Raw genomic sequence first — 17,512 nt, forward strand, 5'->3', positions numbered from 1 at the left:
AGGGAGCACCCCCAACTCCCCCTCCTGCAGACAGCCACCAGGGAGCACCCTAACCCCCTCTCCTGCAGACAGCCACCAGGGAGCACCCTAACCCCCTCTCCTGCAGACAGCCACCAGGGAGCACCTCCTCAAACCTCCTCAAATCTCATGTTGCTCCCTGACCTGCCAGATCCTTTCACCTCCACAATTGAGGGCAAGCTTCTTAGCAATGGATGTTAGACCCAATTATGGCTTTGCTTCTTATTTACTACCCCTTTTTCCTCCCCTACATTCGTGCTGCATCACGTCTTTTGGGGTTTCTTAGGCACATCATACATTTTAATTCTCTGCCTCTGCACTGAATCACCTCTCTGGGAGGCCTGTCCCTCCCGCCCACTCTGTAATTGCAGGGCTCCTATTCATCCTCCAAACCCAGCTCAGACAGCCCTTCCCCTGGAGCCCTTCCAACCTCCCCAAGGACCACGTTGTGATTCTTCTCTCCAACACAGTGTTGTTGGTATCTGTGTTTAGCATGATCCTTGGCTGAAAGTAACTGGAGGACGGGTCCATGTTTTGTTCTTCTACATGTCTTCAATCCCTGGCACATATGTGTGCTCAGTCAACACTTACTGAGTTGGTTTAAAAAGGCAAGATAGATACAATATTACCATTCAATATAGAATCAGCCAGTGTGTCTAGTGGCAGGGGTCCTCAAACTACAGCCCGCGGGCCACATGCGGCCCGCCAAAAACATTTATCCGGCCCGCCGGGTGGTTTTGCTGCCGCTGTGCGCATAGGAATTTGTTCATAGTTTTTTTTTAAACTATAGCCCGGCCCTCCAACGGTCTGAGGGACAGTGAACTGGCCCCCTGTTTAAAAAGTTTGAGGACCCCTGGGTTAGGGTTTACTTTCAATATTTAGGAGACCACTCCGTTTTGAAAAGAGCATCGAAGGTATTTGTATCTTTAAGATGATATGACATTTCCATGCGAGGGAAACAAAAGGAAGAAAACAGCCATTTGTTTTCCTCAAAGCACGTCTGTATTGCTACCAACACATTTGTCTACACTGGTTGAAAAAATGTTTCTTCAAGCTTTGCTTATCACAGATAGGCATCCCTGTGAATTCAGGGTGGAGGTGACGATTTTCATAAAATACCACCGATTCTACTCCTTGACGGTAAAGTGGAAGTAGAAACATTCAATGCCAAAACAAGAGAAGCTGTGGTATTTCAAGTGCTGACTTTTAAACACAACCGATTTTAAATATATGCTCACAGAGCTAATCTTCTGCTCCCTACTCGCCCCCAGGCCCTGCTCATTCTGCCTTATCACAGCAGGCTTCCCCGTCCGGAACCCCTGGCACCTGAGAACCCTCCCTCATAGTCCACGGACCCTGTGCACTTCTGCTGTCCTCCCAGCCCAGGGCCCCAGTCCCGGCAAGTGCCACAGTGCAGCCACCGATAGCTGGGCCCCAAACAGGAACTTGGCCTGTCCACAAACTCAGGGGTGGGGGTAGAGGGGGAGAAAGAATGCTTATACTTTATACGGAAGATCTTATACTCTTTGCTTTGGCCCCTAATAAGTAAAGTGATCTTCTAGCCACTTGACTTCTCATATGTAGGACAGGCCACTGAACTGACATTCTCACAAGGCAGTGACACTTGGCAGCATCTGGAGACATTTTTGGTTGTCACAACAAGGGAGGTGCTACCAGCATGTAGTGAACAGCAGCTCTAGATGCTTCTAACTCTACGATGCACAGGACAGCCCCGCCCCTGACAAGGGGTTATCTCACCCCAAATGTGAGCAGGGGGAAAATGACATCGCATTATGCAAATGAGTGATTTTTAAAGTTATATCTTTTTGCTGGAAAATTCACTAGCCATTTGATTATTAAAACTATTAGTGGACAACAGTGTGGTGACTGCGGGTGGGGAGAGGGAAGTGGAGGGAGGTGGAAGAGGGCATAGAGGGGATAAATGGTGATGGAAAAAAATAAAATGAGCCATTAGACCTGTCGGTGAGGTCAGCGCGGTGGGGAGAGTCCTGAGCCAGGAGGAAGGGAACTCCCTCCTTCAGGTCGGTCCTGGAGCCCGAGTACAGAGGACAAATCAGGCTAATGGACAGGCACTCCCACCGGCTTCCAGAGGAGAAACTTCACTGGCTCTAGGCTAACTACCCCTTATCTGTTCCCTACGTTGTCGGTTGTGTTTCATTCAACTGAACCGCCTTTCACCACTGGCTCAGAAGGTCTGGCCAGGTGTGGACACCGGCTAGTTCCATGGCTCAAGGAGACCATGGCTTAGAGCTCCCAGGAGTGAGAGGCGCTGAAGAAGAACAGGGAAGCAGACGGTCCACGCACAGAGAGAAACGGGTGCTGGGTGGGGGAGGGGTTTGCTGGAAGAGCTCTCCTCTCTTGTTTTGGTTGGGAATTACACGTGACATCATTTGAATGTTTAAAATCTCGTATACCACACGCCATAAGAATGGAATTAAGAGGCTCTGGGAAGAGTTCCAAGACTCCGTAACACCTAAGTGATAAATCATTACAGGCCGTCCTAGAAAAACAGGTAGGGGTGAGCTGTAAATACAGCCTGCTCTTTTGCTCTACAAACAGACTAAAAGTTGGACAACTCACACAGAAAAGAAACAGAACCTCCTTGGGTGGCCTTGAAGGGAAGACAGGGCTGCCAAAGCCCTCCAGCAAAGCGGGGAGGGTCTGCAAGGTGTTCGCTGACTGCAGAGGCAGGAAGATCAGTCCGCCCTGGGACAAGGGCTCATGTGGGGGTTGCAGTGTCCCTGAGCCTCGTGCAGGGGCTGTCGGTAAAGGGACCAGTCACCCCAGAGGGACAAGGAAGACTCCCCAGAGAGCAACAGTGAGCAAGGGAAGCAGACTGGGCGGCTCTTACGATTACTTCTGCTCCAGGTCCCCAGCCCCAAAGTGCCAGGGAACCCATCACCCCACAGAGGCAGTGCCGGCTGCTTGTGGGCCTTCTCGCGATGATAATCCCCATCAGGTTCCAAATTCACTGCACCCGTGAAAGAAAAGTACACTGCCTTTGCACATGGACTTCCAGAAAAGTCCCTTCTAAGCAGATGGCTGCTCTGAGCCTGCCCTCGTCAGCCATCCAGATACATATGAACAGCCGGCCAGGCCCACGGAGTCCCCGGGCACAACTCCCCAGGGCAGGGTCCACGTTGCGCCTTATTTCCTGCAGCGTGAAGGCGCTCAGGGCAGGTTTGCTGACTGAAAGCATGCCTTCGGGCCTCACCTGGCAGGGGGCCGTTCTCTCTTCTAACAGGTGGGCTGGGTTTACGAGGCCAGACAGGGCCGATTCTGCCGGAGGGCTCCTGGCAAGCTCTGGGCCTAGAAGGGGTGTGCACAGCTGGGCTTCTACCAGGGATGAAGTAATTGTGGAAAACGCACGTACCTCAAAGCTAGAATAGGTTTCCACCAGAGCAGTCAGCTTTTTACACTGCACAATTCTATTTTCTGGGTGGGGGTGGGGGTGGGGTGGGAGGACCCACTGTAGCCACTTCCAGGTGCAGCTTCAGGCGCTGGCCCAAAGGCCCCCGTCAGTCAAGGCTGGAGACACCCAGCGTCCTGAGGAAACACCTCCCATCCCAATGCTGCTCGAAGCTCAGGTGCTCGTTGGTGTGTTAGTCCTATAGCCACGCTGGCTCGTTCCTGTGGAAAGACTGACTCGCAGGCAAGGCTGTCCCCCTGCATCCAGTGTTTATTTTCGATGCCACTTCCTGTTGCACACAATGCCTGCATTTGCTCTGTGCGAGCTGCTGGCACACTGCTGTTCCATGTGTATTCTCTCCTCTCCCCAGCTAGACTGAGGAGTAAAAGAACGGCTCCTCTTGCCTGGTGCTCAATTGGTGTGACCCCGGGATGATGGACTTTCACAAACCTATTTGGCAGATAACCCATCACATTAAAAAAAGTATTTTAAATGTTTTTATTGATTTAGAGAGAAAGGGAGAGGGAGTTAGAAACATTAATGATGAGAGAGAATCATTGATCAGGCCCACAACCCAGGCATGTGCCCTGACTGGGATTTGAACCATGACCTTCTGCTTCATGGATTGATGCTCAACCACTGAGCTACACCATCATGTGGGGCAGCCCATCACATTTTTATTCCCAGAGCCAGTCCTGGCACGTCCAGCCCAGGGCTTCCAGGCAGGGCCCTGTGAGGCCAGAGGAGCTCTGGTTGGCAGTCTCCCAGATGGTCGGGGAAAACCATAACCGAGACTCCCACCATCGAGCTTCATGGGTCACGGGGAAGCGGGGGGCCAAGTCTGACTCTGGCAAGTCCCGGGCAGCCCATCACATTTTTATTCCCAGAGCCAGTCCTGGCACGTCCAGCCCAGGGCTTCCAGGCAGGGCCCTGTGAGGCCAGAGGAGCTCTGGTTGGCAGTCTCCCAGATGGTCGGGGAAAACCATAACCGAGACTCCCACCATCGAGCTTCATGGGTCACGGGGAAGCGGGGGGCCAAGTCTGACTCTGGCAAGTCTCAGACACATCAAGAGAGCTCGTGCACAGTCCATGAGCCGTATTCCCAAGCACAGGCAGGGGTGGTGGGTCCACGTCATCCATAATGACTGTGGCGAGCAACATCAAGGCCAGTTACAACGGAATAACCTCAAACTGCAACAAAAAAGCACATGCCAACCCTTTCAAACCCATTTGTCACACGGAGTCTCCTGGCAGTCCCACCCAAACAGAGTGAGCCAAGGGAACAGCACGAACCTCGGCCTCTCTCATTTCCCTCTCATTTCCACGGCCCTGTTTACCCTCCGAGAACTGGGAAGCCTGCAGGCCTGAGAAGACAAGGCAGAGGTCCCAAAAACCCCCTGCAACCAGAGGCTGGAGACGGCTTGGGTGCACTCTGTCCCCAGACGGAACGCTATTGATAGTTGGGATCATGCCCAACTGGGAAACACCGTGTTCTGGCTCACTTTCTATTTTTATCTGAGCCAAAGGCAAACTACAACCAATGACCCATAAGGGGACCGAATCGGATCTGTGGTAAGTCACTGCTCAGGGGATAAGAGGAAACCTAGTTCCAAACATACGAGGGAAAATATACTCCAGTATTTCATAAAAGGCCACAAAACCATTTATATATGGTGAGAGAAACTGCCTTTATTCCTGGCGAATGTCACTATTCTCAGCTGCGCACATTCCACAGCGAGCACACGTCTACGTGTGGCATAATGGCCCTGGCGTAGATTACTGAGCCGGAGGACCTGGTCAGGGACCCAGGGTCTGCTTGCTGTGGGACCCGGGGCAAGTTATTCAACTCCTCTGGACCCTGATTTCCGGATCTTTACGATGAGGATAACCGTTTCTGTACCTCCCCGGATTGTTTTGGGTATTAAATGAAATGTTTCATTCAACAGGTATTTATGGAATGCGATAATGTGCAGTTTTATGGACACTGGTAATGGTATCATGCAGCTAAAACATATGCCAGCGTCTCAAAGGGGAGCAGCTGCTGCTCTTTCTTCACCCAGCCGTTCTGCGAAGCCCGTGCACTGAGACTCCGGGAATGACCAGCTCACTGGAGGCACCGACAGAGGCCTCCCGAACCCTCCTCCCTCCGGGGCAAGTCTTCCAGCTTCTTCCACTGCACTTCCCGTCTCCTCACCTAACCCACCATCTCAGAGCCTCGTCCCCTTAACCCAGGGCATCACTGCGACTCCAAGCACAGTGCTGGGGGCGGGGGGCGGGAGGGGGGCGGTCAAATGCTGCTCCAGGAACCACATGTGCCTTCTCGTCCCCACTGGCAGCCGCTCAGCAGACAAACAGGCGTGGCTGCCCCTGCCAGATGCTCCCTGACACTCGGCAAGGAAAGGCAGGGCTGTGCAGGGCTGCGGGGCAGCCTCCCAGCCCCCATGTGCAAAAAACCAGCCCGAGGGCCACTTTCTGGAGGCATCTCTGCCGACAGGTCTCTGATGGAAGAACGTAGGATTCAAGTGGAGGGGCTTCTCTGGAAAAACATCAAAAGCAGGGAACCTTCCTCAAGACAAGCCAGAATTAGGACCCGGGACTCGCGTGCAAAAGGCTGCAGCGTAGTCACCTGTCTGATGAAATTCTGGAAGGTTCATCATTCCAGGGCCACATGACTCACTTGTGTCTATTTTTCCTGCCTGTCTGTCTCAACACAGGCACATGCACATACACAGACACACACACCTTTGCTATGGAGAAAATAATACAGAGAAAAGAATGTTTTGGTGACATGCTTTAAGCATGGTTTCAGTAGACTGAAGGCATTTTGCACAAGCCGTGTACGGGCAGCATCTAGCTCACAGGAGTCCAGGACTCCCTGGCTGCAGGGGCAGGGTTTCTGCTCTGCGAAGTGATATGGGGGAGTGGCTTCTTATGTAAAGTGATGCCCTGCCAGGAGCTCTGGGCACCTGCTTTGTGGACAACCCGGGCAGGCTGACACGCAGTGGACATCCGGACACACATCAGTCAGTAGCCTGGGTGTCCTGAGGAAAGAACCAACAGGTAGAAAGAGAGCAGGAGAGAGGGGAGAGCACTGGGCCTCTGTCCCTGCCGAGCAGTGGTTCTCAACCTTCTGGCCCTTTAAATACAGTTCCTCATGTTGTGACCCAACCATAACATTATTTTCGTTGCTACTTCATAACTGTAATGTTGCTACTGTTATGAATCGTCATGTAAATATCTGATATGCAGGATGGTCTTAGGCGACCCCTGTGAAAAGGTCGTTCGACCGCCAAAGGGGTTGCGACCCACAGATTGAGAACCGCTGCTGTAGAGGGAGGGGCCCTGCAGTCTGTGGCCCACCTGCTTACACAACATGTCCCAGTGCAAACCTGAGCATCCCGCAAAGAACGGGCGCTGCATGGCTCACTGTGCGGACCTGGCAGGGCGCAGCCTCATATGTTTTCCAAATGGAAACCTTTGCTTCAATAAACTGGGTCTCTGAACAAAGACGGAAGCATCTGACCAGTATTTACTCTGCCGCTCCCCTTCCTGCTACTGCTGAGCCTTTGTTCTTCCCTCTGGGCACCAGGAGGAGAGCCAGAGTGGAAGCCCTGAGCTGGGGGTGGGGGTCCCGGATTCCAGGCCATAAATGCCGGGGCCCCAGCTGCTGACACAGCAGTCACTGGTGAAGATGAAAGGAGTGTGATGGGAATGTAACCTGAAAGGGTGGGGAAGGCGGCCTGCACCCCTGACGGGCCCTCCCTGGCGTAATAATGCCTCCCTCCCCTCACCCCCATTGTTAAAGAAATGTAACCACATGACTGAAATGGGTACGTAGGAAAAAGAAAGAAAATCACCCATACTTTCACTGCCTTCGTACAGTCCCTGATGGCTTATTGGCATAATTTCCTTCCAGTCTTTATTTTTTGGAGGAGGGGCCAGGTGTGGCAGTTCACTGATATGGATACGGGCCAGTAATCATCACAGATTCTGTGTTATTTCCTGGGCTCTAACCTCCTAGTTCTACCATTTACTGCACTGAATTTTGGGCGAGTGACTCAACTCCTCAGTGCTTCACTTTTTCACTCAGCAAAGTGAAGACAATAATTGTGCCTGTCTTACAGGGCCGTTGTAAGCACTGTGAATAATACATGTTAGGTGCTTATGACAGTGTCTGACACATGATCATTTGACTGCTTAACATTCAGTGATCTCTTTAGTGGCTGGAAATCTTCACCAAAAGCTATAGAAATTAAGTAAAATTCTATTGCTACATGCTGCAGTTGTTTCCAATATTTTCCCTATTATAAAAATAATGCACTGAAAATTAAACTTCTTTATGCATAACACTTATTCTATACTCATGTTGTTTTCTTAGGCTAGATTATCGGAAACACAATAAGCAGATCCAAGAGTATAAACATTTTTACAAGTCTTGATTCAGATGATCAAATAACTCACAAAGTGCTAGGATTTACAATGCTATCAGAAACAAAGAGGATGCCAATTAATGATATCCTAGAACCTGCCGGTAACATGTATTATGATGCAAAAATCAGGGGCAATCATTTATGGGCTTACAATCCTACTTAAATATATGAAATCCAATTGAAGTTGAATAGATGAAATTTGCTTACTTATGGTTCTGTTCCAAGAACAATAGGAGCTTCCAAATTCCTACTTTGGGGGTGTTTGCTCCACCCTCCGATGTGGGGTCTGTGCTGGCCACGGGAGAAGCCCCAGGACATTTTCCTTCGGTGTGGGAGGGAAGTGGTCGCTACCACAATGAGCTACTCACTTGTGAATAGTGTTGCATGTGTACAAAGCATGTCCGGATCCTCTCTTTTGGTCCTCACAGCAGTCCTGTTGTCATTTTAACCACGAGAACCTTAAGGTTCAAAGGCATTTTACGGCAGGCTCACTCACGCCATTCAGACGGAGCAACACAAAGTTAAAAGGACGTAGGTCTGCCCTTTCCAAGGGCAATGCTGCTTCCCCCCAGCAGGCTGGAGGGCAGCCAGGGCAGACGGGAGGAGGTGCTTAAGGAGATGCTGAATCGATGACCTACATGTGGTATAAGACCATGACTGCTGGGTCCCAGCACAGAGCGGGGGCCCCAGAGTCAGCCTGGCCCAGAGCCGAACCCTGTCTCCACCACTCACAGTCTGAGGAACCCTCAGCAAGTTTCCTTCCCCCTTTCTCTGGCCTTCAGAGGCGCTCATTCCACAGGGCCGGGCAGGAGAGGAGAGCCGTGTCTACAGGCTCTTCACAGTGAAATGAAACTTTGCAGATTTCTCTCGGGGAGACTGTCACAGCCCAGCATGACACACTGGTGAGCATCTCACATTAGAGGCCGGGGGCCGGCCAGGCTCAGTAGCTGGAAAGTAACGATCTGCCTGCGGTCATTTCTCAGGGTCACGAACCTGTTCTGTTCGTTACCGTTAGTTTCTCAACAGCAAATGGGGATAGTCACTGAGGACTTCTGACAGATGGGCAGACGCACAGCAAGCAAATGCCGCACATGTTGCGGAGTCTGGTACTTTGCAAACCTGAAAGAAGTCATAAACCACGGCAGAATGAAAACTGTGTATCTCTGCCCTCAGCATGAGAAAAACCCACTCGATTCTTTTAAGTTGGTTCCTCCTATTTTATGAAGGGCGGCAGAAAATGCCCTTTCTCCTTTGCTTGGGAGACGTCTGCTACAAAGCACAAATTCTAAACCGTGATGTCAGTTTCTGTCTCTGGTGGAGAAAGGAAAATCACCTTGCAGTGACGACTGCCACCTTGTGGCCACACAGGAAATGCCACTAGGAAAAAGATGGCCACTGCTACTGAAGGCTTAACCTGATGAACACTGGAAACCATGTGGCCACTGATATTGTGGCATATTGTGTAATTTATGCTCTTCTGGAAAAGTCTGCATTGTACACATTACTTTCATCGGGCTCCTAATCTGTTCCAAGTTAATTTCTTGTTCTACTCAGCCATCACAAAGGCTAACTGTCCGTGACACCTCTGCCTGCCTCCGTAGAACTGCAGGGACTCCCTGGAGGTGGGTATGAGACACATTACTATCTGTTCATGCGAGTAACTTGAGACAACAGCCGCTGCACAACCAGACGCAGGTTCACTAAATGCCTGCCCACTTTCTGACTCAAAGGTGACCAGCTGATGGAGATCATCTAACCTAATGTCACAGGAAACCATCTGCTCTTCGGCTCAGGCCCTGGGAGGATGACCTGAGCCATAGCTTCCCTGCCATTTGGTTCATGGTATGAGCACAAGGCTCAAGCCTGAGATGCAGGCAGGTGACCGGTATCACCCACCAAATGGTACCATCCTTTTCCACGAGGGTGTTTCACGAGCTGTCACCCCACTCGTCTCCGAGAAAACAACTGGATGAAGGGGGTGAGGACGGGAAAGGGCTTTATAGCAGGCAAAGTGAAGAGCACAGGAAACAGGATTTCAGGGACAGTGCAACTGGATGAAGCGGGTGAGGACGGGAAAAGGCTTTATAGCAGGCAAAGTGCAGAGCACAGGAAACAGGATTTCAGGGACAGTGCAGACAGCAGTGGAGGACAGCAGGACTGGAATTCCACAAGAACCATGGGCCCCAGACCTGGGAACAGAGAACCAGCGGAGGGGTGACAGGGCAGCATGGGAGCCAGGGCTGCCTGGAGGCACCACAGACCATGAGGTGAGGAGGGTGTGACCTCCAGGAGCCCAGACCATGAGGAGGAAGGAACGAGTGCAGGGGGCACGTGGCCTAAGAAGCTATTAGCTGCCACTCCCATTCTTTCCGATGTGCTTGGACAGCATGGACTACACACTGTGTGTCCCCTTTCATGCATCCTCCCGGCTCCCAGCTTCCAGCCTTCCCTGCCCCACCCATTCTCCAGGCTGCACGTGGTTGTTTACAACAAGGATTTGAACACAGGGGGCCTTTAAATACCTGTGAATGCTCAGCTTCACTCACAGCCAGAGAAATGCAAATCAGAACTCAGAAGAACCCTTTTTCAATCCCTCCGATCATCAAAACGATAGATAGCAAGCTGTGATGGAGGGTGGGGGAACATCGGTCCTCTCATGGTTTGGGCGTGTGAATTTAGAAACTCAGCAAGCAAGTGGTAAGAACCTGGGCTCTGTAGTCAGACTGCCTGGATCCAAAACCTCTGCCACTTGGAAGCTAAATGCCCTGGTGCCTTGGATTCCTCATATGTAAAACGGGAGTAATGCTAATAGAACTTACTTCACAGGGTTCCTGTAAGGACTGAATGAGACAGTATGCAGAAAGCACTTGGAACAATGCCTAGCGTACAGGTGGTCAAATGTTAGCTGCCTTTAACCGCTATGGGGGAGAAGGCCAATTGGACTCAGTCAGAATTTTAACAAGCAACACACATTCATACAGTGTATCATCTACATATATAAAAGGTTAAGCGACCATCCAACCGTCCAACCAGCCAGTAGGTATGATGTGCACTGATCACCAGGGGGCACACGCTCAACGCAGTGGCTGCCGAGCTGCGGTGACTTGGCAGTGGTGGTTCTCAGGTGACATGCCCTGGAACCAGAGAGGAGGGAGTCCGATTCCTCTCGGGGCCACACGATTCCACCTTTGGCCGTGGGCTATGTTTTTGCTGGGGCACTGTCAACCCTGAATCTGGTTTACTGCTGAGCTGCAGTGCCACCCCGGGTGTGGCCGACTAGGGAGGGACAGTGGAAGGTTGGCTCCAGGGCGTGTCTGGCCCATCTTGCCCAGTCCCACCCCACCGGCCACCTTCTAATTAATTTCCTTTCAATGTGCACAAATTGTGTACCAGGCCACTAGTATAGAAATAACAGCACAATATATAAAGACAGAAGCACAAGGGGACTCCCTGCAACACTGATTGAAATAAGAGACTGGGTACATCCAACTGGGTACATAGCAACAGGAAACAAGTAAAATAAATTGTGTCCTGTTCTCAAAATGGAATACTATGCAGCCATTAAAAATGAGGCAGCTATGTATATACAAATATGAAACAATCACCATAATATATTATTACATTTTCAACAAAATAAGGTATAGAATGGTGGGCAATGTATACCACCATTTTTATTTTTAAAAAATAAATATGAATGCATAATTGGTATGCATGTATGTTTTCATGTGCAAAATATTCTTTGAAAGTCTATGAAATCAGTAATAATTGTGTCATTCCGAGAGAGGATATGGATATTGGAGGATGCTTATATTACCTACTACAAAAAAAATAGTTTTCCAGTTGAAAAATGCAACCTGATATGCCATATCTCTGCTTAAATTTCTTCCATTTGCTCTTAGGACTAGAATCCATGTTCCTTAACACAGCCCACAAGGCCCTTCACAGGCCGGCCCCAGCCACCTCTGCAGCTTCAGTTCTCACCAGGACCTTCCTCAACCTCCATACTTCACACACGCTGGCTGTATTCACCCTCATGGTCTTGCTCACAGCCACACTTGTGCAACTGCAGTTACCCTCTGCGGCATATCCGCCTTCATTCTCTTTTACCTAACTAAAATCTAACTCACCCTCTGGCTCCCTGGAATTGCACTGCACCATTCCTGGATCAGGTGGGATGTCCCTATCCTGCTCACACCTCTATTGACCCTGATGGTAGCACAGTTAAGGGACATGTCCCAAATTCACTTTCCCAGAATGCCTTTGAATACAAGAAGGTTCTAAAATACCTTGGCAGACTCTCTTGGTGACTTCTCAGGGGCCATCTTCCCTCCTCAATGACAACAGAAGCTCAGTGATAATTGGGCAGCACAGTGGCCTGCCCCAGGGGTTGAGTCATGGTTAGTGGGAGTCTATCCTGGTAAAGCAGCTTACCTTCGCTAGATATTTGCTCTTCCAGCCTCCTTTGCAGCTAAGGGTGAGCAGGTGACTCAAGTCTAGAAAGAAGTTTCTCTCTCTGATAAAACGAGGCTGGCCCATGAAGCCCTGTGCCTCTGGCCCCATGCTTCCTCCTCTGGATGCTGCCCCAGGAGGTGTGATGTTTACAATTGTGGCAAATAACGTGAGACCCCAAGGGGGAGAGATGACCAATGTCACTGTGCAACTAAGTCCACCCTAACGTTGCTACCACCAGAATCCTCCAGAAAAGCTCTTATATTAAAGAACTAAACTCATCCTTTCGGTTTATTGCATAAACTATGGCTGGTTGGGTAGTCTGTTAACTGTAGCCAAAAGCATTGCATTTCTAACTGCACACCATTAGAGGGTAGACAGGCTTGAATCCCAGGACCAGTCCACAGAATGAAGGCAAGGGTCCCTGGCCAAGGCCAGGAGCAATGCCTTGGGACATTACAGATCAAGGTGCCCTCTCTGGGCCTACCCTGGTCTGAGCTCTTGTTAAACATTTAGGAGTAAAGCCAAGGTCAAAGTCACCAAGATAAGCAGCCCATGACCTTTATTCTATTCCCAGATTTTGGTAACCTTCACTGTGCTAGAGAAGACTTACTATAAAGACCTGTATAACCATAGGGCACACAGCGCTCAAAGCGATCCTTCTTCAGGACCGCATGAAAGACACTGGTTAGTTCACTGGTTTCAGCTTTCTCCCACAGTCATCAGGAGCCCATGGGTACCTTCAGATGGGCCTACCAGGGGAGCTCAGGCCCCCAAAGTTTCTGATATTCTACTTTATGAAATCTTTGACATCTTACTGTCTCAACCCTTTAAGAAAGGAGGCCACGGAGGCGGTGAATCCGAGTCATACTCACAGGGGTCTGAAAGCAGCAGAACAACTGAGTGAGGAAGGGGTGATTGCGGGCCAAGGACAGGATCCTTTTCTCCGTCATTGTGCACTCCACGTCGTCATCCTGCAGGATCACGTCCTTCTTCAGCACCTTCACGGCATAGAGGTCTCCCGTTTCTTTTATTCTTGCAAGCATCACCTGTGGCAAAGCGGTGGGAGGAGCATGAGAACTCTTGCAGTTCTTAGGGTGTGGGCACGCACAGGGCAGAAAGGGAAGGACACATGGGAAATGTGAGTGTGTGTACACACACACACACACACAAACACACACACACATACATACACACACATACACACACCTACACATACACACACACACAAAATACACATAACATGCTTACTTTAATCCAAACAGTGAAAACCAAGACTCACCTTCCCAAAGCTCCCCTTCCCCAACACTCGGATGAACTCAAAGTTGTCGATACCAAACCGGTTGGAAGAATTACCCTCAACCCCATTTCCTTCTTTGGTGCTCTCCTTTCCCTGTCGTCTTAGAGTTGATCTGGAAACGAGCTTCTGTAAAGAGGAGAAGGAATACATGGAGTCAGAACACACAGTGTGCTCGTGAAGCATTTATGGGTGGAGAAGATCTTACTTGCAGCTTCAACACTTAATACAACAGGTGGGGTAAGATCAATTCAGCTTGACATGTGATCAGGTTTTGCCGTTCAAGACTATCCCCTGATCTGTGCTTACTGTATCTGGGGGGAAAAATCACTTAAAAATATATCTAAGCCATAGATTTTTCAATTTATTCTCAAGTGGGCACATATAAAAATGAAAGTAAAAAAAAAAGCCTTAGTCTGATCCCTCTGTTTTTTTGCAGTGTATTTCTACAGGGTGGTCAGACTCCAAGAGCGCCACCTGGTGTCCACTGCCTACAAAGAGAGGTCTTCAATAATTGCTCAGGACCATATGAGGACTTGAATGAATAAAGCAACATTATTTATACAATATTTTAAATTACATGAGAAATGAAATTCAATGTAAAAACTTGGACAATGAACAAAAGTATGAAGGATAAAATTTCAAATACCTATGATCTCACCAGCCTCCCTCAAAAACAAAAAACGTAAAAACAATCACACACACATACACGCGTCTGCTTTCATACTTGATAATATTTTAAAAATAGAATAAAATTGTTTTATAACACATTTTTATTTAACTTTTTGTCATGTGTATTTTCCATATCTTTAAATATCCTCCAAAACACAAGAGTTGTAAGGGCTGTCCATTACTCCATTTTGTGGATGTATCACAATTTATTCATGAATTCCTCTGCTATTAGAAATACAGGTTACCTTCCATTTTTACAAATATAAATAATACCACAGTCAACAGGGTGAGTAGGAGTCTAGCCTTCCAAGCGGGCTGCCTGGGTTCCAATCACAGCTCTGCAACCTAACCCAGTGACCTTGGCACAGTTGCCTACCCAGCCTCTCTGTGCCTCAGTTTCCTCTTCTAACAAAGGGGATGTTACGGCACCTGCTACACGAGTTACTATGAGGAGTAAAGGAACACGTGCATACAAAGCACTTAGGTTGGTGCTTTATTATTGAATGTGCTTTATAGGCAACATTCAACATGAGCTGTGTTGTCCTCCTCCTCATCATCATTATCATCATGTTCCTCATCATCTATTTTCTTAAGATAATATTCTGGAAATGGAATTCTTTAAGCCAACGTGTTAATTTTGAAGGTCTTTGATACATAGGCACTTGCCCTCTAGAAAGGTCGACCACGAGCACAATGCGTGTCCCAGTCTCCCCACACCAAACCAGAAGTATGGCCTCCTCAGCGGGTTCTCCAGCCCCATCCCAGTGGGATAAGCCCCATCATGGTGAGGGCGCTCCCTAAAGGCAAGGTGACTTGCAGATGTCCACCTCGGGACATTTATGATACAAGTTACCACTAAACCACAGATCAAAAGTCAAACATCCTGGACCTTCTGACCTATTTCGATTTTTTTAGAAAAGCTTATCTGGGGCAACGCCTAAATGATGTTTGCAATAAACAACTGTGCAATAGCCTGAAACGATAAGGATTTTATCTGCTCAACCCAATAAAACAGTAATAACAAGATATAAAATGGATCGTCTTACAAATCCAATTGTTTTAATAATTTCTCATCCAGATCTCTGATCACACATTTTTCAAAGACAGAAGAATTTTACCCGCTTGAATTTCACTTCCTCCACTTCAATACTTCCCCTGGCTGCGTTGGCACTGGCAGAAAGCTCCATGCCAGTGTTTCCCAATATATTTTTTAACCCATTCTTCTCTTTTGGTAGGCTTAAGATTCTCTGCCTCTTTTTAATAGTGTACTATCAAGTAACAGGTAACTCTGGTTTTCTCATTATTAAATATCAGAATATGAAAGACACTTGGTGGCATATGACAGGTGGCCGCACAGTCTATCTTATTCCCGTCGTATCTTAGAAGCTCTGGTTGAGGCTGAGATCTTTCATCTGTGCCCTTCAGGAGCAGCTGTCCTGGGCATCAGACCCCCCCTCCCCCCATAGAATTAGCATCCTGCATGTCTCTCCACAAGACAGAGACACCGAAGGACTTTGCCAATGCCTTCCTGAAATATCAAGACGTACAATGTTTACCAGGTATCCGTCAGTAAGAAGGAAATGGGTGCTTCACTGACATGTTCCGGATAACCAAGAACCTGACAGGGACTGTACCTCCTTTCCTAAGCACCCAGACACCTTGAGGCAGCAAGAGGTCCTGGACCTGGAGAGTGTCCGAGGCTCTAAGACAGTGGTTCTCAACCTTCCTAATGCCGCGACCCTGAAATACAGTTCCTCATGTTGTGGTGACCCCCAACCATAAAATTATTTTCGTGGCTACTTCATCACTGTAATTTTGCTTCACAAAAACAATATGTAAGTATATATGTGTTTTTCGATGGCCTTAGGCGCCCCCTGTGAAAGGGTCGTTGGACCCCCAAAGGGGTCACGACCCACAGGTTGAGAACCGCTGCTCTAATAGGAAACAGCAGGTGGAGAGGTCACGCAGGGAGTGGGCAAGACAAAACATGTCCAAGGCAATGGACATGTCTCCACTCACTCCCAGGACCCGAGAGGCAGGAGCACCTGTCAGTGAACTTGAGAGGCAGATCTGTATAACCCATAAATAAAACTATAGAACTGTGATCCCAGGGCTGTGGAGAACCTCAGACAGCTTCAAGTTCAACCCCTTAAGAGAGGAGGAAGCTGAGACCATTGTTATGGGGCAACTGCACTGCCAGGGAGGCCCCCCCCCCCCTGCCAAGGCCCCGATTTTTACCATATCACACTCACAGGAAGCTGATTTTTAAAAATCCTTTTCCTGCTTCTTGCTATATCTGCATGCTCATTATTTCTTGTCATATAATTGTATATAGACTCTGATTCACGGGGAAAAAACTGCTCTTTAAAAATGCAATAAATCTCTTTATTGTGTTTGCTGAGATTAGGGACTTTGATTATGCCACGTGCGCGCCTTCAGGCTTCCCACATCTGAACAACTCCTGAATGCCATCGTGAAAGAAAGCAAGTCTCACCGAGGTTGGAGAAATATTTCCAGGTTGGAGGCCCATCCCTGCCAGCGTCTTGGCCAGCTCCACCGCGTTCACCCCGCAGTTCGGGGCCACGTTCGCCTGACACCGGATGTGCACGTTCATTTTACAGACTGCAGGGGAGAGAAGGGAACCACACTCAGAGAGGACCGGGGCAGTGTGCGCAGCGAAGGAGAACGGTAGCGACCAGCACCGCGCTGACAGGGGGATTGTATGGGCTGAACAACGCGGCCGCCTTCTCATAAAATTAAACTTAACACTCATAACAACCCCTGGCATTTTCATCTCTTTCTGCTTTGTGCAGAAGCAGAAAGCCTGGCACACTGAAGAATAATACATTTCAAATACATTTTCCTCCCACCGCGACTGGATGAAAGGCGTGCGTCTAAATCATGTGTAACAGCTACTGCCGATTTAGCAGCACGATTCAATAGCGATGAGAACGTTCCATCAATTGTCAATTGAGTAACAAGAATCACGCCAACTGACGACGCTTTGCCTTCCCTCTCTCAATAAAAGGTAGCAGCCTACAGGCCACGTGGAGATCGCTGCTCAAACAGGATGGAAATGGTGTTTGGGAGAGAAAAACCTCTAAGTGCAGCTTTCTTTCTGAGTATTGTTGTGGTCGGAGCCCTCGCAGCCTGGGGCCTGCATCCTGTGGGGTGTGGTTCTCAAGCTTGGAGCCTGCGGTTCTAACTTCTTCATGG

At 49.0% G+C, this 17,512-nt stretch overlaps 1 protein-coding gene and 1 pseudogene across 2 annotated transcripts in view; one reads left to right on the forward strand and one right to left on the reverse strand.

The window, feature by feature from the left end:
• Positions 1-9,544, forward strand: part of LOC107183733 — a 13,728-nt pseudogene extending 4,184 nt beyond the window's left edge.
• Positions 1-17,512, reverse strand: part of PRKCH (protein kinase C eta) — a 226,610-nt gene that overhangs the window by 81,588 nt on the left and 127,510 nt on the right. For both annotated transcript variants that reach the window (XM_006767644.2, XM_015566469.1), the window contains exons 7-9: positions 16,791-16,918; positions 13,610-13,753; positions 13,203-13,376 (exon numbers count right to left, since the gene is read on the reverse strand). In XM_006767644.2, coding sequence (XP_006767707.1) covers positions 13,203-13,376; positions 13,610-13,753; positions 16,791-16,918 — 446 coding nt within the window. The remainder of the gene's footprint in view (positions 1-13,202; positions 13,377-13,609; positions 13,754-16,790; positions 16,919-17,512) is intronic.

Source organism: Myotis davidii, unplaced genomic scaffold, assembly GCF_000327345.1.
Source record: "Myotis davidii unplaced genomic scaffold, ASM32734v1 scaffold281, whole genome shotgun sequence".
Taxonomy (NCBI): Eukaryota; Metazoa; Chordata; class Mammalia; order Chiroptera; family Vespertilionidae; genus Myotis; species Myotis davidii.